Below are 25,187 nucleotides of genomic sequence, written 5' to 3' on the forward strand. Positions count from 1 at the left end.
CTCTCTCTTTCTCTTTCTCTCTCCCTCTCCTTTGCCCTCACCCCCCCTGCATAACCACCCCTCTTTCCTCACCCCATGGTGCTGCTCTCACTAGGAGAGGGGAAGTTCATTACCTCAGCTAAATCAGAATTAGTCCCTTCATTTTGACGGGGCGAACTTCATTAGAAAGGCCCTTCCTTAATCCAGCAGGGAGAACTGATGAATCTACATGGGGGCAATAATTTGCTTCACACAGCACATTCAGCCACTTCCTCCACACTGTCTCCCTCTTTCTTTTCGCCGTCTTTCTAGTTTTATGAACTTATGGTTACATTTTTTATTAGATATAAAAAAACCTGAGACAGGAAAACACCTGCATATAATTAACTAATGGCAGCAGAGATGGTGTAAAGAATGAGTTATGCTGTTTGGAATGTCCCGTCTTCCCAGCAGATTTCAGGGTCTCTGGAGCAGCCGTAGCTGACTTGGCTGACACTCAAACACAGACTGAGTGAGCAAGGCCGACAGCAGGCTGTGTCTGCGGGGCTGAGGTAAATATTCAAACTGATTTTATAATTCCATAATTAGAGTAACAATTAAGAGATACAAAATGGCCCTTATACACTTGTAAATACAAAGGAAAAATAAGAGCATTTTGGTTCTCTTTCTTTCTTCTTTCTCTTTTTTTTTTGGGCAATAACACATTGTTGTTCAAGGATCTCTAAAGACACATGGAGCTCCAGCAGTGGTCCAGATCCTTGCAACAAACTCGAGAGCAAAGAGATGTGAATCAGGACAGACAGCCCCTGACTGCCATACCACAGCGCCTGGTGTCAAACAGATGTGCAGCTTGGCAGCTACGCTCCCCAGAAAACAGAGAGCCCACGGATTCCAGGGTGGTGTTGAGTCGTGTTGCCCTCCCCCTCCTTCTCCACTCCCCTCCCCTCCACAGTCCCAACTCCCCCCACACTGTGCCCCTGCAGTCGCCCTCCCTCATCACCTCCACACAGGGGTCCCCTGACTGGTAATCTTGTCCCTCGAATGTGAAATCTCCGACAGCGATGCCCCGCGCTTTTACCCCCTACCTCTGTGGCTGATGGGTAAATTGGAATGGCGCACCCTGCTGGCGTAGAGAGCTCTGAACAGACAGCAGCACACACATGCTGTGGCACCCCTCACACGCTCTGTCTAATATAGTGGACATGCACACTCTCTCCAAGCTGCAATATCCATGCACAGACACACGGTCCATGCACAGATGTGCACATGGGGACACAAACACACAGTCATACACTCATACGCTTTTCAGGTAAATCACAGCCACGGAAAAATACACACACACAGATACGACGCAAGCGAGCTATGCATGATGTGTTCGCCCTCATCTGCATAAAGATTGAATATGTGACAAACCGATACTCGGAAACGAGTCAATATATGTTCAAATTTAAATGTGCATCATCTGAAATGGCCCAGCTTGGGTCCTTTTGCAGAAACTGCACCTGACTTCTGTTGCCATGGTTTCTATTATGTGTACAATGTAGGACAGAACACACATAACAGATAAACAGTGTAAACCACTGAGTAAATGTGCACATTGCTCAGCGCCCAGCCTGTATGATGCAGCACTGCTGACCTACAATAAGAATACTGTAAAAATCTATTAAACAAAGCAGAGCTTATTTTTTTTAAATGCGAGGCATCATGGTGGGATTTCCCAGAGGGCTGCTTTTACTGTCCGAGTCTTCCACTCAATCCATCTCTCTTTTCTTTTTCTTCCTCGCTTGATGCTCTGAAGCGTGCATGAGTGGTCGAGTCCACCCTCAAATCGCAGGGACGCCCTAAATAGTCAATGGGACCTGAAAGGGCTAAAGATCACTGCAGCAGAAGCCACAGAGGCCTTCCTGTCAAAGGCAGTGCTTTCAGGGGGCTAGGGGTGAGGGGAAGCCAGAGGGAGAGAGCCAGAGACATGACATACATTTCATTACAGTTAAACCAACTGTGGGTTCAACTCAGAGCCCTGGATTTCCAATGGCGTCTCAAAGGATGGAGTAAGTGGAGGTGTAAGAGAATGGTTTTTACAAAGAACACAATGGGTAGGTGGACAAAGGCAGGCAGCTGGACTAATTGCTTGGGGGCTTGTAGGAATATTTTTCTAAGTACTTCTGTTTAAAGCTCAATTTAGTGGCGTACATGACTCTGACTCTAAAATGTAAATGTAAAACTGCAATTAGAAATGATAAGACTGTTAATTTGTCCTTTAATATCAAAATATTTTTGACTAATCCTGTGCGTTCCACAGCCTCCTCCACTCCTCCCGTCAGTTCCTTCCATCTAATATGCCCTGTTTAATTCTGCCCCCAAATAACATCTTAGATGGGTCTGAGATGTGGAAGAGGAGAAAACAGTACTTATTCCAGTCATGCTACGAGTGGTCTTTTCAGGGAGAGCTCTTCTGGCCTCGTAGAGAGACTACTTGTCCATTAAGACTGTCAGAGGATGCTCTCAGAAATGAGAGGCCATATCTCTGGAGAGGACGACAGGGAGCATGCTCAGACCGTGTGCCTGGGGTTAAAGGAGAGCCTGACTGGATGGGTGTAGTGTTATGGCCAACTCAACACAGAGTTAAAGGAATCTAAAGTCTGCCTTTTTAGATGCGCATTCTTACAGAGCGTTGTGTTGTAAAGATACAATCCTTGTTATCATTGCTACATTATTGTAAATATAATTTGCAGCCTAACCTACTTAGCTTTACAAAGAAATGTCTATTTAAATTCCTTGGAGTGTTATTAAAATGGCTATAGAATTACAAAACACTATTATTACAGCCCGCTTGGGGGGAGCCCCTGTTCATTAAGCTTCTAAGATGTCGTGGGTTTTGATTATTCTATCAGCTTCATTCTCTTATTATAGTGACAAACTCCTGCTATTTTGTTGCCAATCTCCTTCCAGCTGTCATATCTGTTTGAAAGATCACAAAACCCTTCAAACACACTTGTGATATGTCTTCAGATTCACCAGACATTGGTTGATTCCCCCATTGAATTTACAGGATTAACTTGAGGAAGAAACGTCTCATATTTCTTAACTGGTTGCTACGTTTGACATCAGAGTGTATGAGATTCTAGCAAACTAGTATTGTCCAGGGGAGGGAACCCTCACTCTAACCGTCAGCGCTTCACCAAGTGGGACAGAGATGATTAAAACACACCATGGCTGTGACTGACAGACTCCCCACTGCTTCTAGAAGATGACATGTCTCCAAGTCATAGAAAAGCAACTCCTCTAATTTTAACTCTGACTATAACACCGACCCCCTCCGTCAAAACCCACAAAAAACAGCCATGCTGAGATTCTTAACCACAATAAAAGTGATAACAACTAAACAGAGAAATAAGTTTAAAAACAACAATGGGGAGGGAGGAGACAAAAGGGCTGAGAAGGCGCCATTTCCCTCCGGTGCACACAAACAGCAGGAACCTGTGAGCTTGTGACAACACCTTCAAACATTTCTGTTACTTTCACAGAAATATCTGATGCTGATGCTCCAATGTGATGCTTCTGCAGCAGTCTTGTCCCAGCGCACATTCGACTTGGCAAGCTCTTGGTTACCGGAAAGAAAAAAAACACTCTCCTAACTGACTGTGTTTGACATTTGTCATGACAGGAATACAGTGAGAGGGAGAGAGAAAAGAGGAGTGAGAGGTGGGAGGGGAAGAGGAAAATGGAGGAGTGGCAGAGGGTGATCAATGTGTGAAATTGTATGTGTGAAAAAAATAATTCAGCATTCTCTGGGATTGTGGCAATTCTCATTTTTTCATGATGAGGAGGACAGAGGGGGGTTTCCTGTTATTGTCACGTTGTGTAGAGAGCTCAGGGTCGCGTACTAAATGATTCACAGAAAACTGAATCTTTTACATTGGCGTCAGCGATTCAGCCAGGCGCCCTTGTGGGGGAATTCTTTTTGTGTGTTTTTATTGAAGTCTGCATTGAGCGCGCCCAAAAGCTCTGACAGGGGGCCCCCGAGGGCGCTTGTCTTCACCTCCAAATCATAAGATGGAGAGACGAAGCCTCCCTCTGTGCTCTAAATTATACCCCTCAACACCCCCTCTTGCACACAGACTTGCAACTCTGCCCTACCCACCCAAAAAAATAAAACAGAGGCAGAAAAGAAAAGCCTTCAGTAATACAGTCCCAGTGGAGGGCTGCGCGATCGCTCTGCGCTGCTGGAACAGCTGACAGGCTCGATGCGGCGGGTCCATTCCCCGCGGTCTGTCAGAGTTGGTGCTACAGCATGACGGTTAGTACTCCGTCTCCGGGGACGTGCCTCCTTTGCTTGCCCCTGTGTGCCCGTCACATGACAGGCTCCTCCACTGACCCATGGAAGCTTCGTGGCATTGCCCCAATTACTCTTGCGGGTAGGTAGTACTCTAGGTTACGTGCCCCCTTATGTCTCTTTACCTCTCCTGTGCTCCCTAGTGAGTGAGGAGACCCATCATTGGCTCCTGGAACATTCACAGGAGGTCGAGGGGTGGGGGGGACTAGAATAAGGGGCAGAAGGAGGTGTGGGTGTTACAAGAGGTTTGGTGTAATTTGATCGGTGGGCACAGCTGCGTAAACTGGGGTATCGAGGAATTTCTGTCTGCTTGATGGAATTGACTTTGCATGAATGGCCCCTCTTCCCCCCAAAATGGGCCATTTTCCACATGTCTCAATGAATATGACAACCTCTCCAGCAATGTGAGCACAATACTGGAACTGCAAAACCAGCTCAGGGTAGCTTGTGTCTTTTCTCGAGCTGTGCAATTCTCCCTCTCTGGCTGTCTTTGCTAAAGACCTCATCCAAGTCCTGCTGCCCGACCTGTCAAAAGCAACCCCATCCGCTCTAAAATGCCCAAACAAAATAAACCAACAACCGCTGGCAGGGTCAGAGGGCAGCTGCTCTGGGTGCCTGGACTCTGGCGAGCCCTCTGATTGGTGGAAAAGGGCAGTGAGTAAAAGGGAATCTTTTCAAAGTGAAATCTCCAGCTGATGGCTTAGAGCTCCACACCCCACAGTTTGTTTCTCTTGCTGCTGTCAGGAGTTTTGCCTGAGCCATTTGGAAGGATTAGAAAAAGTGGGGGAAGGAAAAAAAAAACTCAACTGGGCAGCTCGTGTGTACTGTAGGGTCTGAGTGATGGCTCCAGGACCCCTCGGAGAGTGATAAACCTTTGACCTTGACAGCCCCCTGTGGTGACCCCTGACCTCTGGCTTTGTGCCACAGACACAGTAAGACAGGTGCAGGCAGGAGAGTGACCACACCCCCACTGTCCTGGCCAAAATCTCACTCACCTGACCTACAGTACTTGTCCTGATGGTCTCTGAAAACTGTGTAAAGAGGAAGAAACAACAATGGTTGTTACTACAGTTACAGATATACAGAGGGACCTTGCAAATATTAGATAGTGACAGAACTGTGGGTACTATGCATTTCCTAAACCAAATACTAGAAATTCTACATCCATCAAAAATTTATTTTTGTATAGAACAGTGACCGGAGAGTAAAACGGTCCAAGGGAAATTGGAGCGAAGAGTAGAAACACCAGCGGCAACTCAGAACCTGAGACAGTTTGCCAATGGAAAATATCCATTTTGAAAAAGCACTTTCTAAAATGATGAATAATGTTACATAAGACATCCAAGTGTGCATGTTATTAGAGAGGAGGTGTGTGGTGGCGAGTGTAGGCACAATGACACGTCACGCGGTTTTCTGCTCCGCAGCAGGCACTAGCTCCAAGGTCGCGCCAGTCCGCGCCAGTCTTTCTGCAGATCCATTTCCTCTCCCTAGGCACTTCCCTCATGTTGTTGGCCCAGTGATTCAGTGCCTTGCATTAAGAGCAATTCACCTGCCTCCGGCGTCCCAGCGGCACAGGTCCCCTGGGGAAACCAGGTGGAGCATAAAAAAGTTCCACATATGGTAAAGTCAAGCTGCTCGGAGGCTGCCGAGTGTCTGCTGTGGGGATAGAGGCTCCTAAAAGGCCCAGCTGGTACTTGGAAAAGGGCTTCTGCATTACTACACCTCAGTGTCTGTTTGGGCTCCCCTTTGGAAAGTGTTGGCCGGCGCACATGACCAGCCATTTTAGATTTTTCCCTCTACCCCGCCTCATCCCTCGCTCCCTCCCGTCTTCCAACTGGTTCTGTATCCAATTGAACATTTGGTCCTCCACTGCTGGTTAATCAAATTCCTCCATCTGGCCCCCCTATCCCTATGGAACACAAAAGGTGCAGCCTGAGCCCGGGTCCAAGTGCATATTGGGAGGGAGGAGAGGGGGGAAGGAGACAGGGACTGCCTACCTAACTTACACAGCCCAGTCAACTAGATCAGGTATAGAGCACGGGGCCAGGCCTGATCGTTTTGGGCAAACAGGAACAGCTTGGGACTAAGTATCAGAGCCCTGCTGTTCATATAGCGCTCAGGGACAGCAGCGGGTTCATATGACAGTAGGAGGGTTTTATGAGCTAATACCTCCACATACACTGTAGAATACAGAATAGAGTGGAGCCTAAGCACTATTGGCTACAGCAGAAGGCGAGCACTGCCCTGACACAGTGATGTCATTCAATCTTTGTGGCAGTAGGGGGGGCACTCATGAAAAAAAAACTGTCCAGGAACAAAGAAAAAACGAGGAAAAGGTTAATAAAGACATTTATGTGAAAACTGCAAATTTGTTGTCTTCTTACACCGCTTCCTTGAGTTCAAAGTGTGTCAGTAACTAAGCAGTGCCTAAGCCTTCACTCTGATCAAAAAGAGCCATCTTAAGATATCACACAAAGCCAGCAGTGATCTTTTATTCCCCAGAGAGAGACTATTGAGCCTTCACAAAATATCGCTTTAACTACATATTTATTGGAGAAGACCTTTCAAAAAGCAGTCCTGTCTTACAAAGTGAAACACGTTTCAAAGTGCAGCCACTATCACAAAAATGATTCCCTCACACCGGTGAACTATCCAGCTGATCGCGACTGCTCGTTGCTCTGATTCAGCAGAACCTGAGGCGAGGTGAAGACGGGGACACAGATACAGAAACACATGGCGTCTCAAGTGCTAGCTCTGCCCTACCATAATATCTATTGTATGATTTCTATTCATGTCCAACCATCCTTTCCCCTGCCAGGTGGCAAAACATGTGTCAATAATTAAACTGCTTTTACATAACAGGATACAGGAACACAATGCAATTTGCTTCCCATATTTCATTGGGCCTTTATGAAAGCACATGAGAGAGTGTAATTAATCAAACCACTGGAATATGTGAACGGCAATTTCCACTTAATGGTACTTACAGGGATTGGGTCCCTTAAGCACCACGTTCTGTCTACCAAACGAGCGGGCTTCATTTTCATCCTCGTAGTTCAGACAATAAAACCTGGTGCGGATGTTAAACAACACCCATTTGACATTATGAAGTCTGGAAACAGTGTGGGACACGGGTCCTGTTCTCTTACTTGTGGACACACTGTGACTGTGATATCCTTAGGTCAGACTGAGGATGAACAGATACAGCTCTGTGTGTGTATGAGATTGTCATGCTTGGATTTCAGAAATTAATATTCTGTTTAATGATCTTGCTTTGACCTCAAACCTGAGTTCTGTATTCACTTAACCACAGGAGGCTAGCCATCTCCCAACCAGGGACAGGAAGAGGATCATTCGCTGCTTTTAGTGGCTTTCTGTGAGAAGACGGTCCTAGTCTAAATGGCACCCATGTCCCTAAAAGTGTTTCTCTCTCCCCCACCCTGCTTTCTCTCCCTCTGGCTCTCCAAAGACTCCTCTAAGTGCAGCATCTTGTTTCAGTAATTCAGCCAGGGCAGAGACAGTGGAGAGAGGAAAGTAATCGATTTCTCTCTCATTTGGTTCCTCCTAGACTTGCTGTAAGGCCTCTTAGGGGAGTTCTGGACTATTGGACAGGACAATGTTATGGGAAAGAGTGTCATTGCGTTTAAGGTCATCGTTACACCAAGGTTTCATTTTGAGTGTATTTTTATTGGTGTATGGAACAAAGCAGACAAACAAACAATGCTGCCGCCATTTCCAGGATGGCAGACATCAAGATCCTGATCCTCTCTGTTCATAACGTCATCTGAATGATAGAGAGAAATATCATGAGCTACACAGCAACATGATCCACCATAGAGATACACTCAGAAAACTGCTGGTAAGTACCAAGCTTTTAGTAAGGACCATAGGTAAACTTTGCGTGTCTATAAAAAGACACAGCTGCTAAATAATTTAGGGGAAATGCCTTTACTGTATGATTACTATTTCTGCTTCATGCTTCATATCATCTTTCTTAAGGAGGGAAAAAACACACTGGAAAAAGAAAATGCTAAATGACATAAAACACTGAGGGCGGAATAATATTGTGCGCTTATACTATGTGAAGAGGGAGAGTGTCACTGCACTTTTTTCACTACAATTACACACTTTTAGAAGAAAAATAGAAAATCTATCTATAAAAAAACACCAAATGGAGTTTAAGGGCCAGCGTTGGTTCACTCCATCACTCACAAACTGCACTGTATTCAACAAAACAATACTTACTTTAGCAAAAGATCATGGTTGGGCCCCATCTCATTTGGTAGCTAAAAGGATCAGTCTCATGGCATCTAGCACATCCATTAAAATCTATCAGGCTACCTTTGTTGTCCAAAAATTGATGCTTAAGTTTCACTTAATTTATGTGACACTCTGGATGTGATGACTTTAAAGCCTCCTGCTTTTCTTTTCAGGTTCCAGAGACCCAAAGTTGCTCCAAAATGCATTTAGAAAGCTTCAGCTTTAAACCTATAGATCATACTGATAGTGTTTCCCCAAGGCCTCTCCTCATCAACAGGTCTGTGGCTGGTCTGCATGTCATCTACATGTGGGGCTCTTTAAGGTTTCTGATAATTCATTCTGTGTTTCAATTCCATGCCAACCTGCTAAATTCTTAATAGCAGTAGTCAGTAACTCTCAGGTTGAGCTCCCATTCATTTACATCTGATTGTGTTATTCTTGCACAAAACCAATTAAAAATGTAATATAACTACCTGCAGATCTTGCCATGCATTATTTTCAAAATACAGACCAATCTCACGTGTCATTAAATAGTGCAGCAGCTGCAATACAAACAAGACAAATCTATCTATTGTTTATTACCTCCTCTAGCTTTTTACCCAGAGGGCAGAATAAGAGAGGGAGGAGCAGAGGTCAGCGTAATTACCATTCACTCCTTCCTAAGAGTCAGACAGTGCTAAGACATGCATTGGCAAATTCCATGGCAGCATCGTATATCACATTACCATAAAGCCCCAAAGAGCTAACCTTTGTTCAATTCCATTTGATTCTAAGAGAGGAAAACACTGACAGCCTCACTCAGCCTCAATGTTTCGAGAGTTCAGTTGTTTGTCTTTCAGTCTTGTGACTGCACTTGCTAAAGATGTGCTATTCCAAAAATAAAGCGTCAGGGGACACAGGGATCACTGAATCATCCTGGGTAGAATATCACATCATCTGGAGAGCTTCAAGGTTCAGTCTCAAACTATGCCTGTGAAAAAAGGCAGTTTTTCTTGAAAATAACACACAGTGTTTAGCTCCAAGCCATTCCAAATACAGACTAATTCAATAATTATGTATCTCTGTTGGCGCTCATGTTCTGAGTAACACTTACATTGATGTATATGTTGTCTGTGCCCCCGGTGTTAACAAATTCACCTGAAAGCACTCTCCATTTTGGCTTCTGTTGACAAATGACAAAAGCTCTGGCATTTGCAGCATCACTACGTTCTAATATGCCTGTTGACTGAAATGCGGCGCTGACAGAATGTGAAATACTGTTACCGAGCAGAGGAAGGCTTAACGGCATCGTCTTTAGTAATGCTTAAAGCCAATGGCCTCAGCTCTTTGTAGCAATCTTTAGGTGGCACGGTAAGGACAAATGTTGCCATGGAGGATGAAAGAAATGCAAAATGAAAAATGAGTAATAGAGAGAAACAGAGGAACGCATGACAGAGGCAAACAACGGAAACCAAAGAAAAACAGGAATAGTGAGAGAGAAAGAGGAGAAAAACAGAGAGAGAAAAAGAATGAGAGAAAGAAAGGAAGAAAGAAAGAAAGAGAGAAAGAGATCTGTGAATTTCCCCTTTGTCCCCTGAGACCTCCCTTGATGCCAAGCATTCATCATCCAGCCTCTAATATCAGTTATTCTGTGGCTCCTCTGCTTACAGCAGAATTAATTTCTGCTTTAATTACTCTCATCGGCGGAATGCTGATGAAGGAGAGGGACGAGGCATTCTGGGACTCGGGCCTCATTCCACCGCTTTAATTTGAATGAATTCCACCCGGAGACGCTGGCAAACAACTGGCAGCCGAGCCCCGGGAGCCACTCTGGGACTGCGCAGAAGAGCTGCAGCCATGGCCCCCACCAACCAAGCTACCTTTTGTGTGTGTGTGTGTGTTATTCCTTGCTTGTGGTGTGTGCTGTTTGTGAAGAAGGTAGGGAGAAAGAACACACAAGATGAGAAAAATAGATTGATAGATTGAGTGTCTGTACAGCGTGTTAGTCTCAAGAATATGTGGCGAGTGAAGCAGATCCTGTATAGAAAACAAACTGTAACTGATTTCATACAGAAAGACAGGGTGAACAGATCCGTATGGACACAAAACATATGAAATATGAACAACATCGCTGACTGCAGCCTGCTGTGTAACACAAGTGTTAGTTTGAGAGCAAAAATCATTAATACTTAATTTGATTATTCCAGATATGGCACATCACACTCTCCAACAAAACCCCAGCCCATATATCATACAAGAACCACCAATATAAAAAAGGAAAAACAGTGTTTGAATAGGAAAAGGTTGTGTGCATGTGTGTGTGAGAGAGATGTACACAGTGCGTATTTGCATAATGAAAATAACTGCAGCAACAGTATAATATCACAGCAACCCCGGCAGAGGAGCACAGAGCGAGCGAGCAAGAGAGAAAGAGAGAGAGGGGCCATAATTGACTTTTCTCCAAGCCAGCTTGGTAGTTACAGAATGTAGCATATTGGATAAGGATTGTGATTGATTATGTTGGTCTGCCATACCGATTCGTTTGATTAAATGTAACCATGGGTTTCTTTTCCAAGCCCTAATGAAGCAGCAATTTGAAACTGAGAGCCAGGCTGTCTTCAGCCCCACACCGTCTATCTATGAGGCATCAAAACCATAAGTCACCACACCTCCAAATATTTTTTGGAAGTCTGATTTAAAAACGTATGAAATCACATTTAGCATCAGTGCTCTAAAGCTGGAATGGTCTGAAATAATAGCCAGATTTAAATCCAATGAATAATTATGTGTGCATGGGTCTCTGCAGCAAAAACATATTACCCCCCCCCCCCCCCCCCCCCACACACACACACAGCAGAGCAACATAACTGTAATTAATATGTATGCTGAAACTGTGTTAAAACTCATTTGTGCGCTTTACCAACATTATCCCACATAGCATCAATTCATCTCCTCCAAATTTTACGTGCTGCACCATCCCCACTGCTGGTTCAGGGAGGAAGGTACGTGTGCCCTCCACTGACCCTGAAACCTCTGGACAGGTGGGCGGTGGCCTGCGTGCACTGTCCGTTTTGGCAGCAACTCTACTTCCCTCCCCAGCAGGTAGCTCAGGCCATGATGAGCAGCTGGGTCGCAAACACTAAGCACATTAATATCTTCTTAATGATAATAATCATTATGGCATAAGCACCTTCCCCAAAGTGGGAAGGCTCACGGAATGTGCCAGAGTAGCATCGTCGTTAAGGTAAAAAAAAAAAAAGAAAGATGAAATGACTCTTTTAATGGGCAGCAACTTACAGCCACCAGGATAATGCAGACACTAATGTAATAATGTGATAATGAGACAGCGACGACATCAGGGACACCAAAAAACTCAATGAAACCAGTGTGAATGAATAAATAAAATCCGTACTTGAAACTAGCAATGCAGTCATTATAAGACCCATACTGTGTGCATCACAGATATGCATGTATGTTTTAATTAGTACAAACTATCTCTAAAATAAATTTCCTTTATGCCTCACGGCTTTTTTTTTTTTTTTTTTTTTTTTTTGCAGTTGTTAAAGTACTTTTCTCCTCGTGCCTTTGAATCCGTGACGTGCTACTTGCATACAGCATTTCCCATATCCTCGCCTCATTTAATATAACTGTCAGTATTCACCTATCATAGGCCATTATCTGTCTCATCCGCGTTCATTATTGAAGCTAATGATCTGTTGTCCTCTCTGCTCCCCATTGAAGGAGGACTACATTAAAAGTCTCTTACTAACTTAATTAGTAATTATAAATGTTAAAAGATTAATCAGAGAGTGAGTGGCTTAAGGTTTACGTCTCTAGGCAGCAGTGGGACAAATGGAGAGACAAAGAGGCCATGTCGCTTCAGTGTTCACACTCTGCCGTCATGCTAGAAATGGAACAAGACGTATGAAAAAAGTGGAAGTGGAAGCGTTTTACCTTTAATGGCGGCCACTTTTTTAAAACACAGGTTTTGCATTATGAAAAGAAGAAGGTGTATTTATCTACAACTTGAGTGTGCATTCTCTATTCTGCAATCCTTCTATGCAAATATACCATGTTTCCATTCTATAAGCACAACTGTAGCAGATATAATGCTGTTACAGGAAACAGCATTTAATATGGTAACCTGTGATGCATGCAGTACTCACATTATCTCTTTCTAACAAGATGGAAATAGATCCCCTTAATTAAATCCTGAGTATACACTAATTCCTTACTAAATCTGCACCTCTCTGACAATTCCACATCAGCAACACCGTGCACTCCAGTAAACATATAAGCACTGATATCAACATTAAACCTTAATAACTAATAAAGCTTTCATCCAGGGAGTTCCTGTGTGATTTCCATTAATGTGAGGGGAATCGCCCAGGACCATCTCCCTGTTTTCCGGAGTATGTTGATGCTCAAGCCGGGGGGTCGGTACTCTCAGTGCAGGAGGGAAAACAAGAAGGAACTTTAGCTGTGCTGAGTTGTGCGATGGTAGAGATGCAAATTAGTTTTTCTGCCTCTGCCAACACTGCTTTACTTTTTAACTGACAAGCATTTAAATGTTGCAGGAGAGTCGTCGATGTAGAACGTAAACCAAAAGCTACAGCAAACGTGTATTGTAAGTTGTTATTGTACAGTAAACTATGATCCATTTTGCGACTCTGCCCTCTCTCTTTTAGAGGAGAAATGGTGGTGCTCTGACTGTTGAGCAGGGATACACAGAGTGGTGGGATGGCGGGGGGCTGGCCGGTGGCCCGCAGCACCTGAAACCTATTAGAGAGCTTTGGAACATTCCACAGGGTTCTTCCACTTTGGCCAGAGGGCATCGTAAAGGTCCTCGCAGAGAGGACTGATGCGACTCAGATGCCGACAAACAGCTAGCAAGGTGAAACACTAAAAATCTGATATGGAAGAGTGTGACATCTGAGGATAACACAGATGGTGACGTTTGTCATCTTTAGGAAGAAAACAAGAGAACCAAAACTCGCCTACATTTTGTCTCCATAAAGGAACTCTATGATTAAACATGTTGGCAAGCAGAGCAAAACTTTTGTCAACTTTTTATCAAATAATTTGCCATCTGGACTTATAACAGTAGTGGCCCAACAGTGTGCTGACACTAAAAACAAACATGCATAAACACAGACACAACCTGCTGCCAAATTTGTTGCAGATAGCCTTATTTTTCTCAATGTGTGTGTGTGTGTATGTATATATGTGTTTTAGTGGTACCAAGGCCCATCTCTTTGGCTGGATCTGTGTCCATGCCTCAGTGTTATGCTCACTGGGTTTAGCTCTATGGGTGTCTGTGGCCTCTCCTCTGGCCGCCCGTGTCCATTTGCTCTGCGGGTATGGCAGGCCTGAGCTGACAGATGGCCGCCCCTCTCCATTCCGCTCCAGAGTAACACAGTAACTGGTTTTTCCTCCGCCGTTGACCTTGCCACAGCCAGCCAGCAATCCAGGCTGGCACTCGGCCTGTCGAACAGGAGGGTAATGAAGTCCAGCGCTGCTCACATGATTATTAAGGCTTTGACGCTGGGGGGCCTTTCAGAACCCTATTCCCCTCCCCTCTCCTCCCCTGTCTGCCATTCACACAGCCAAAGTTTGATGAGGATAGTCATTCGTTACATGGTACTTTAGAAAACCACCATTGTGCTCCATAAAGAGAGCAAAAACTTTTTCTTGTTGTGACACTCTTTTGTTTGTGTTCTATAACAAACCTCTCTACACCTATGAAGTGTACTTAACAACAGTTTTGAGAACAACACTGAAACTCTGTCCTATTCAGCAGCATGTGATAGCTACTGGTGTTGCCACATGCATGTCATTCCAAAGACACACTGAGTAAGAGCCACTACACAAAGTTAGATCAGATCTGTCACACTACTATTGGTGCTGACAACCTCTAAAAGCAATGCAGTTTGGCGGTAACACTCTCACTGTCAGTCTCCCTTACCACAAGCATCTCTAGGCACGCCTGGAACCCTGGTCCCATCAGGGCCAGACTGGGATTTGAGAGGTGTAGGTTGCAGCTCTGACCTTTACTAAGGCAGGACTGTCTGTTTGCACTTCTCCCATAAGCCCCCCTCCAGTCAGACTGCTAAGCAACCCCATCAGACCAGGGGTGTGCACGCACCTCCGGCCTTGGTGACACCTCGGAGACCACAGGGAGGTGAAGTAATGCAGAGGTTAATTTCGATCATCCAGTATTTATGGGCTTCACTTCAGAACAAGGGTTGGCATTAACACTCTAAAGGAGACATCTCTCCTGTATATCAATAAAACATAGCAGAAGGACAGAAAGCCTTTACCTTTATTCAGGTCGCCCAGGTCTCCAGTGAGACTCAACTCTAAAAGGATTCTACCATGATACAACATCTAAAAATGTCTACAGTCAAATTTAAATTGCTGTATCAGGACTGTAATTTATGTTGCGTAATGATTGACTCAATAAACAAGCACAGTTCAGCCAATCGCTGGCAGGAATTTGCCCCAAGTCGCCATGGTGACATCAACCTACCAATTGCAATGCAGTGAGGGGCAGCAAGTGTTCGCTCAGAGTTTGTACAAACAGCCTGTATGAACTGAGAGCATCAGATATTTTCTCACATGTTGGCCTAGTCTGTGAGGTGTGGGGAAATGTCAGGAAAATCAATAGATAAGGACCACATCAGACTGAGCTTGTCTGGCCTAGCAACAGAGCATCCCCATGGTGATGTCAATTACCTCTGCTTTACAACAAAAACACCAGGAAGAGCAAAACAGTCTCTGCAATGCTGTAAAACTTTTAATGCAGTCTCCTGGTTACATTGAGGAATTTGTAAGAAACTTCTTTTTTTTTGTTTTCCACCCAGACAGGAAAGTAACACAGTGAATGTGAGAATCTTATTGATAGCTCTTTTTTTTTGCAGCTTGCTCTGATTTCTATTCTCCTCATGGACTCCGCATTAGTCAGGGAGAGGTACAATGTAACGAGCAGTAAGGTGCGCATAATTGCATATTAGCAGCAACACACTTCACTGCACGGGAGGTGACTATGCTAACGAACAGAGAGGCGTTATTAATCACCAATTAATAAAAGCAGGCAGATATCACACTCAGTATATGGCACGCGTGGCTTCCTTTGTTTCCAGTGGCTGGTCCAAACCTGTTCTGTTATTTATTTCATAAGATTGATCCTGTTCCTGTGCTGTGTTGTTTATTGAGTTTTGACTCTGATCCAGCCCCCCAGGAGTCAAATGAGGAGTGTTTGGTCATGTTTGTTAACAGATTACATGTGTATGTGCTCCATGAATGAGTCCTAGAAACCGAGGGAACACCATCAGACATACCTAATCAAAGGGGATTATAGGAAAAGAAACAAAGAATGAAAATTCCATGTACTGTTTGTGGATCAAGAGGGGGAAAAAACACTTAATGGAGTAGTAAATGTGTTGCCACCAGGGCAGGGACAGTGATGGAGACCATATAATCAACATACACTGGCCAAGTTGCTCCAGGGGCCCAAGACAAGAGGATATGTGTCAAGGATAATTTGCGGCCCTTAGCAAGAAACAAAACAAGGCTTTCAGCTTCAAATACTGTTACAGTGTGCCTCCTGTTGGTTCCCCCAGTAACAGCCAACACAGTGCGTTTTGCCAGGTTGGAGCTCAGTTAATATGAAAAATCTGAGTGCTTGATACTGAGACAGAGGAAAATGGAGAGATGGTGGACAGACAGAGAGGGAAAATGAGAAAGACAGAACAGAGAGGAGGAGGAGAAACTAGAGGAGAGCTAAAGGCCTCTCACTCGCTCTCCTCTCCAGCTCTGTAACGGCCCACAGTGCCTGCTTCACACAGAGCGGCCAGCTGTACAGCAAATGTGCCTTTCCCTCTCCGCCCCCGAACCTTTCCACCCCTCCAGTGCCCCCCTTTGCCTGGGCCGACCAGGCCACCGGCTCCTCTCTGTGAGAGAAGGCTCCTCCCTGACTTGGCTTCAAGCTCATTGCTGTCACCAACCCAAAAAATCTGTAGAGGTGACCCCCAAAACACTTTTTCTGGGATGTGGTTTGGTTTGTTTGTTTACAATTGTCCTTCTGAGCAGTGCCATTCTGGCAGTAGTTGCTTGGAATGGACAGGAGTGAGATGAGAATTAGATTGAAAGCAGATATAACCCAAAAGCAAAAGACCCCCTTTTCACCTTCAGAACCCCTTTAAGACAGAACCCATGCTTCAAAACATGTCAGGGCTCTGAAATCCACACAGGGACATTTGAAACAGTGCGATAAATGGGCCAAACGTGCCCCCCATGAGGCTCCAAATGTCATAGTTTACACTGGGGTCAAAGTGAAGCAATGGGGTGGCATGATGGCATGCTGATAAAACCAAACAGGCTTTTGTGTCAGAGAAAGACCTTCAAAGGTCCTCTTAAAACAGGCGACTTTTTGAAAGCTCTATGATTTTAAATATTTCTTTTCACTGTCGTTACAACAGATCAAAACTGAAAAACATATTAATTGAAAAATCTGTCTTCTAATCTCAAGGAAAAATAGGAAATTAAAGGACTTCAACAGCTGAAAGCTGTATAAATCTGTGTGTCTCTGGAGAAAAATCGGACACCCTCAATTCTGTAAGTGTGCCATGCCAAAAAAACTCTAAACTAAAGAGTGGCCAGCTGTCTTCTGGCCTGCTATTAAATTGCTCCTTGGATGGTGGCGATATCATTTTTTTCTCCATAGGAGTATCACACCAGGTCCCCAAACAGAGCGACCAGCTGTACAGCAAATGTGTACTGATCCATCTGGGCCCTAGCAGGCTGCAGCCTCCATCTTAAGACACGTGGGGCCGTTCACGGGCTTGGCTGGGGCTGGTCTGCAACACACCCTCCTGCACCCATGGCCACCTCCTTCCCTTTCATTTACCTCCATTATCATAGTAAATGTTAAGTAGCTGAGCAGCAGAGCTGCCCTTTATGTCTGAACCAGGCCTGTTATCATCTGAGTATAATATCCATGCATCAAAATGTGCTGGCAGTCATACAGGAAGAGGCAGCCACGACCACGAGGTGAGGGTGGAGGCTCATCGCACTCAGTTTGAGGAGACTATTGCATTACAAAGGCAACTAATATGGACTCGTCTGGGTGAGACAGGCTCAGGTTTTGTTGTTCCATACACTTAGCACTATGGTTATGTCACGGCACATCACTATATATAGAGTTATCAGTGTGAACTGACACCATGGAGCGGGGCATGGATGAAAACAACACCCCTATGAATCCAGCGTCTGCTCCATTACCTACGCTAATAACGCTGACAGCTGAGCGGAGATGACCCCAGCCCCCTGTTTCCCCTCTCCTGTGCAGATGGCCATTAAAAGGAGAAAGTGTCCCTTTTTTCTGCAGAGAAGGTATTTAGAGCTTTTCCAAATTAGTATTTTTTCTGTGTTTCTGGCCCAAATTGGCTTTGCAGTGATTACAGGCTGGGTTGAATTTAACCATTTAACCAGCGATGTAAAAACCACAAGATCAACATTTGTAACAGCTGCAAATACAGTGCGTATGTTTTGTCTTTATGGCTCGCTGGTTAAACATGTTTTCTTTACTTTATTCTGTTCACTTTCTTTTCTGTTTGTTTGACAACTTCATATCACGATGAGCTTAGTTCTTTCCATATTTTAGAGCTCACAAAACAAATGCATCTAAGAGAAACCCTTTTGAGAAGTCAGATGAAACCCGTGATCATGTTGAATACAAAGCCATGGCATATCAGAGAAGTAAGACATCAGACAATAACCCAATCACCTATCCTCCTGTTATCTTAAGCTGTCTGAATTCCACTATTATGGGGGAACTGTGTGCTTGTGCGGCTGAAAGACATAAAATAACCAGTAGGGGGGTTTGTTTTCTACCCTCCCAGTGTGCTCCGTGCCTGCCTTTGCAAGAGAAAGGACTAATGCTGGCATGGTACTGTATTAGGCACCCCCAGTAGACTAGTGGGTGAGCAGATCGCAAAGATGAATACAAAATACACACCTACACACTCTCAGCTCGTCTCTCTCTTTTGCAAATACACCGCAGCATCAAAATCACAAATCACATGCTTCTGATTGTTTATGCACAAACAGTGGGTCCCTGATAGAATTGCCTACCGGTCCTGATAGAATTGCCCACCGTGTTTAAATTCACCTGCGCCTAGAAGCGTGTCCCAAACAGAGAGGCGGTTTGGTTCCAGATCAATGAGTCTCTCTCCCACTGAAGACAACAGATAATGCAGTGTAATGAAAGAGCCGCCAAACGAGCTGAATAAATGAATGAATAAAGGAACGTGAGACCGGAATTCAGACGCCTACTTACTGCAGGCAAGAAAACCTGTTTTCCAATTGTCTGTTCCCTATGAATTATTCTGCCTGCATACAAATGACAACCAAAAGTGAAGACATTTTGAAAATGTGGAGGTTAGACTCACACCTTTGTTTAGAAAGCTTCTGATAGGAAATGCAAAATTTAGAGTAATTTTGTCTCATACAATGTCACAAAGTCTATTTTTCAGTTGATTTCATGTCATTAAATGCAAAGATCATGAATGTATGTTTCCAAATCTTGTATTCAGATCTCAGTCAGGCACAATAAACAAACAAACCAACAAAAGAAGTATGGTGCTGATTTAAAAAAAAAAGAAAAAAACAACTGCAGAATAATATTTAAAAAACAGTATGAATAAAATCTGGTTGCTATTTAAATATTTGAATAAATTCCAGAACTTCAAACTACAGGGTGGTTTGAAGTGAAGTGATTCTGCTTCACAAGCATGCATACGTACTGTATTTAACCATTCACATGCAAGGGGAAATGAAGCTGACGGGTTTATGAATGCACAACACTGGGGATGCAGTTGATGGTCATAATAATAAAATAATTCCACCTATTTGGTGATGTGATCCAGATACTTGTGAGCCTGAATGAGACAGGGTCAAATGTTTTATTACACAATCCTTCGTATGTGATTCATCTTTAAAAAGAAATGGGCACATTGTAGATGTTCCTTAATAATCTGTATACTGTATTGTAAATAATGTATGATCTGAAGGAACGTGTTTATATAGATACTACTAAAGCACTCCATTGTATGACTTTGTTGCAGGAGTGAAACCATAATAAATGAAAGTGAAAGAATCATGTCCTACCCAGCATGTGATTGGCCACATGAACTTGGATGTCCCATTCACTGTAGAACACCATCTGACATTTGATGCACTGATAGGTCTTCTTCTAAACAAACACAAGAAATGGTTTATAGTCATTCTTGAATGATGATTTACCAATTTGCAATAAAATAATTAACAATACCTCTTCAGTTTGTGAGGGACTGGCTCTGGGCATGGGGGACACCTGCGGGGTCTTGTGCTGCCCGCTGTTGCTATCCCCTGCCTGCTCCCGATGCACCGTCTGGACATGGTTTTGCAGCTCTGCTTCAGACTCAAACTTCACATTGCAGCTTGAACATCGTGTCTTGGTTGCAGATGTAGAGGATGTTGAAGAGGATGAAGAGGATGAAGAGACAGCTTTGCTTTTGCCATCTCCTGGACTGAGACTCTCCCCTTGGACCCATGCAGCTGTAGTTGTGGCTGGAGTGGTGGTTCCACCATGCTGCTGTTGCCTTCCTCCATTCACTGTTGGGCTCGAGCTCTTGGAGCCAGCTGCTGTCACACAGGACGCACACAGTCCATAAGGCAGTCCATTGATGTCCAGCTTGACAAGGTCCTGTTTGGACCGAAAATCTTTCAGGCAAGAGGCACACTTGAAAAGTTTTTGAATGTGGTGTTGCTGCTGGTTTTGAGAGATGGCATTGCTGCGGACTATAGGTTGGTTGCTGGACATAGTGCCTGTCTTTTGCATGTGGAAAGTACCATGGATCTTAAGCTCCAACGTGGAGGTGACTGTCTGCATGCAGACCACACAGCGGAAACCTGTCAGGGAGTTCCTCAGGTCAGGGTGCATCTGGCAATGCTCCAGGAAGTCCTCTTCACTCTGCAGTGGCATCTTACAAATGCGGCAGCTGCCTGTGTCCAGACTCTTGCTATGGGTGACCTTGTGCTCAGTCAGGGTGAGCAAAGAAGGGAAGCGCTCCCCACAGATAGGACACATGTAGTGTTTGACAGGCCCAAGGTGGGTCTGCATATGTTCCCTCAGCCCAGCCTCTGAGAAGAAGGTTCGGGAGCAAACATTGCACTTGTGATTGCCCTTGATCATTTCAGCTTTTCTTTTTATCATGGCGCTCTCCCCAGGGCGTATATTGTGATCTCTCAACTGGTGGTTAGTGAGCAGCGACTCCATGGTATAAGATGCCCCACATATGTCACACCCATACATGGGCTCTGCAGTGTCCACCTCTTCCTCACTTCCATCATGGCTGTTGTGGGACTCCACCACAGATCCTCCTGTTGCCACTGGACCATGGCTGTTTGTTAAGAGACCTTGTAGCTCAGCATCTTCTTTAGGCTGGCCATCCCCACCACTTACAGCGGAGCCATTAGCTCCACAGTTCTGTGTCTTTCCCTCAAACACACAGTGTTTCTCTCTTAAATGCTTCTCCAAAAGGACAATGGCATGGAAAGCCTTACTGCAGAAGCGACAGTTATACTTCTTGCTGTGGGTGGTAATGTGGCACTGCAGCTCCACCTCCGTGCCAAAGGACTCCCCACAAAAAATGCAGCGGTGGGCACGACCCTGGTTTTCCAGGTGGCTGTGTTTGACATGTAGCTGTAGGTCAGTCTCATGCCTGAAGTCCCAGTTGCAGGACGTGCAACGATACACCTTCTTCTCGTTGCTGTGCTTTACAGCCAGGTGGAGCTGGGTAGATACTTTGGAGTCGAACACCTCCTGACACAGAGTGCAACGAAAGAACACAAACGTATGCATGTCGAGCAAGTGCTTCTGCAGGTCATCTACTGAGGTGAACTGCTTGTCACAGCTCTCACAGATGTAATATGTGGAGGTTATAGTGAAGTGAATCGTCACATGCTTCAGCAGGGATTCTTGGTTGGGAAACTCTTTGTTGCACTGTGGACAGGTGAGTTGAGGCTGCAGACCATCCAGATGAGTTTTGAGGTGAGTCTGAAAAAGGTCTAAGCTTGTATACTTAGCTCCACACTGGTTACATATGAACTCGTTGGTGCTGCGGGAAGCTGAGCTTTGTTTCAGCACGGCAGTTTGTTCCACAGATATTGGTGAAGAGGGGCTAAGAGTGCGCATGGATTTCTTTCCGTTGTTGATGTAGTTTAGGGCCAATGGAATGTTCTTGTGGTTCTCCTTGATGTGCTTGTTGAGCTTTAAAACACTGTTGAATATAGGGGAATTGGTGCAATATGAACAGGAGTACACCTCTACTATGGGCTCTTTGGGAGTTACAGCCAAGGGAGAGTCAAAACGTAGGCTTCCTCCATCACAGTGAGTCTGACGAACATGCTCCTCCAAGGTCGCCTCTGTTAAGAACCCCATGAAGCACTGGGGGCAAAAGAAGGCATTGCTCTCTTTGGCCACTGGACTGGGAAAGCCATGGGAGCAGCGGATGTGCTCTTGGAGGGCATTTAGGTCACTCAACACTTCAGGGCAGAAGTTACACTGCAGGAGTGCATCTGGTAGGCTGGCTAGTAGGGCAGCATGGTCCTCTGCATTATGAACCTGTTTGAGATGTTCATTTAGATTTAGTAAAGAGGGGAGAACCTCTAAACAAAACTGGCAAGTATGAGCCTGCTCTGGCTTGTCCAGGTGCATCGTTCGTAGGTGAATTTGAAGCACAGCCAAACTGGAGAATACTTGCTTGTTGCAGTACATGCAACTGTAGGAAACTTTAGGCTGTTTTGAGGAACGTCCTCCCATGTCAGATGTGTTCTGAGCAGCCCTCTTTCTTCTGCCCCTTGTCTTGGGCACAGGTGGTGCTGTCTCCACCATTGTGGAGCTGTCAACAGAAAGGTTGGAGTCTGGAGTGGTGCTGGAGACAGAGGTGTAGCCCACAGTCAGCAATGAAGGGCTGTTACTATGGTTACTAGATTCAGGGAGCTGGTGGATGTCCATATGCGCATAAAGGTCCTCAACAGAGAGAAAGTGTTCTGAGCATATCGCACAGGTGTGGCCCTTCCTATCTCTGCTGTGGGCCTGGTCAATGTGAGTTAGCAGGGTGCCCTCATCACTGAAAGGTTCATGGCAGTAAATGCACTGCAGGGTGGCGCCTAGGCCTCCATCCTCTGACGGTGAGCACTCAGGGTGGCACTCTGCGATGTGCCTCTGGAGCTCTTCTGGAACATCAAAGCCTTCCTCACATCGGCTGCATTTCCGTGTTTCTTTCAGCTTCCACTCATCAGCTCTAGAGAGGCTTGAGCTGCTGCCATCTTTGCCCCGTTCATGTACTTGCATGTGGCCGTGGAGTGAGCTGGAGGAAAGGAAGCCTCGACGGCACACAGGGCACTTGTGGGGTTTGTTGGAGGCGTGGGTTTTCATGTGGATTTTGAGGTGATCGCTGCGGGAGAAGGCAGAATCACACTCTCCACAGTGGTACTTCTTGTCACCAGTGTGTAGCTTCACGTGTCGATCTCGGCTGCGCTTGTGCTTAAACAGGCGACTGCAAAAGGTGCAGCTGAAAGGGAGTTTATCGCCGTGGCTCTGTTCGTGGCGCTTGAGGAAGCTTAAGCGACTGAAGGATTTGTCACAAAACTGACATGGGTATGGCAGGCCAGGGCCCCCTTCGTCTTCACCAAAGTCATAGTCCTCGCAGTGTCCTGGAGAAGTCTGATCTTTACTGGAGGGAGATGATGCTGGCCAAGAACACGATGGGTCATCCTCAAGATCAACACCATCTGGAGATGAAGACAGAAGGAGCAGAAAATAGAGAAAAAGGGGAATCAGGGGCAAGTCAGAGGGAGAAGGATGGAAAGAGAAGGAGAAAGTGAGTTAGAGAGGTGTTTTGTAAGACTGTATTAGCAACTCATTTGTCTCACTCTTTTGAACAGAAAAGGTGGGCCGACATGGTGTTATTTGTCACAGTAATTATAAGGCTGTGGTGTGTGAATTTAGAACTCTTTCTAATGTAGACTCTTTTTCTTCAGCGAAACAATACCTCTCCTTAGGTGTTATCTAAAAAGTTACATTCAAATATGCAATTTAAGGTATAATTAGAGAAGAGAATAAGTGGAAATACTTTTACTACAATTAACCTTGTATGTGGCCATGTAATGGCTTAGCCTACTGTGACTTAAAACACAATCTACCTGACATTTAAAGCCAACACAAGACAATAGGTGTACTTTAGGATGTAAGCCTGGCATGAGGTAAATTAGAACATTTCTATTATTTCTGAACAATTACTAGATTTAAAAAAAAAAAAAAACAAGAGCCCTTGAAATGACCTAAAGACAGGAACAGAAAAAGCAAAAGCAAGAATGAAACACAAGATTAAATGAGCAATTTACACCACAGCTATGCACAGCCTTTGGGGAACCCTGTGCTGTAAAACGAATGGTTTTCATGAAACATGGACCTTTCAGAACATCAGTCAATAGATATCAGATTATAGTATGCATTATTACCATATTTGTCTGTGTGGTCTGTACTGAGCTGTGAGGCAACTGATCCTGGATGGATGAATGTGCCATGTGCTGATGCAGGATGGGAGGGAGGGTGGGTGGGGGTGCTAGGAGGATACAGGGAAACGGATAGGGAAAGACAAGCGAGTGACTAACTGTCTCACTCAAGGACAAGCAGGTGCAGAGACTGACCAGGGAACACCGGTCAACTACTAATTCTTTATAACATTATTTTAATGTGTCCCTATTCAAGTAGCTTATTTGCCGACATTCCAGTCCACTTGTTCACAGAGCTCTGATATGAATGGAAAACACAGAGCACCACTTTCCACAGGTTCAAAAGGTTACGGACCACTTCTTCCCGCTGCAGAATCCTAAGTGCTGTGAACTTCCTTACCTAAATAAAACAACGTAATCCCAACCCCTTCAGAAAAAATGTGTCAAAAGGCCATAACTTGGAATGGGAAAAACAAGAGGAAACTGCAAAGATTTATGAGATGGATGGAGGAAAAGCACGAGCTCTTTCCAGGATCCAACCTCTATACTCTCCTTCTGCTGACAAATCTAAGTCTCTCTCTCTCTCCCCCTTACTGTTGTTTTTGCTGGGAGATCTGCCCTTTGTCAGGATATCATGCCCTCTCTGAGCACTTACCCCCATCAGGGCCTATCTTCAGGAAACAGATGGGGTCGGAGGCCATTCCCTTGCCCCTCCAAACTGCTGAAAGCTGCACATTGAGAGCCCACCTCCACACCGTGGCCCTCCCGGAAACCTCCCACCCCTGGCAAGGCGCCCACTCTGCGCACACATCTCACTCAAGGAGCAAACCTTGCCTTATTTACTTGCTTTATCTCTCATACATGTCTCAATGTTTTCTCTCACTCTCTCTCTCTCTCTCTGGTTTGAGGGAGGATGGGTGACTCAGTGCTTTGCCCTCCTCCACAGAGGGGGCGGATCTGCCCTATCTCATCCTGCCTCTCAGGGTATAGGAGAAGAAGACAGTGCAAGAAGAATGACCCCAGCCAATGCCTTACAGTCAAACACATTGGCTTGGAGACAATAGTATAAAAC

At 45.0% G+C, this 25,187-nt stretch overlaps 1 protein-coding gene across 5 annotated transcripts in view; it reads right to left on the bottom strand.

The window, feature by feature from the left end:
• Window positions 1–25,187, bottom strand: part of LOC114450098 (zinc finger protein 521-like) — an 83,839-nt gene that overhangs the window by 22,830 nt on the left and 35,822 nt on the right. For 4 of the 5 annotated variants that reach the window (XM_028428022.1, XM_028428019.1, XM_028428017.1 and 1 more), the window contains 2 exons: window positions 19,887–23,392; window positions 19,724–19,808 (listed from right to left, as the gene is read on the bottom strand). In XM_028428022.1, the coding sequence (XP_028283823.1) occupies window positions 19,724–19,808; window positions 19,887–23,036 (3,235 nt within the window). In that variant the 5' untranslated portion in view covers window positions 23,037–23,392. The remainder of the gene's footprint in view (window positions 1–19,723; window positions 19,809–19,886; window positions 23,393–25,187) is intronic. The other variant, XM_028428018.1, reaches the window with a different exon arrangement.

Source organism: Parambassis ranga, chromosome 17 (assembly GCF_900634625.1).
Source record: "Parambassis ranga chromosome 17, fParRan2.1, whole genome shotgun sequence".
NCBI classification, from domain to species: Eukaryota; Metazoa; Chordata; class Actinopteri; family Ambassidae; genus Parambassis; species Parambassis ranga.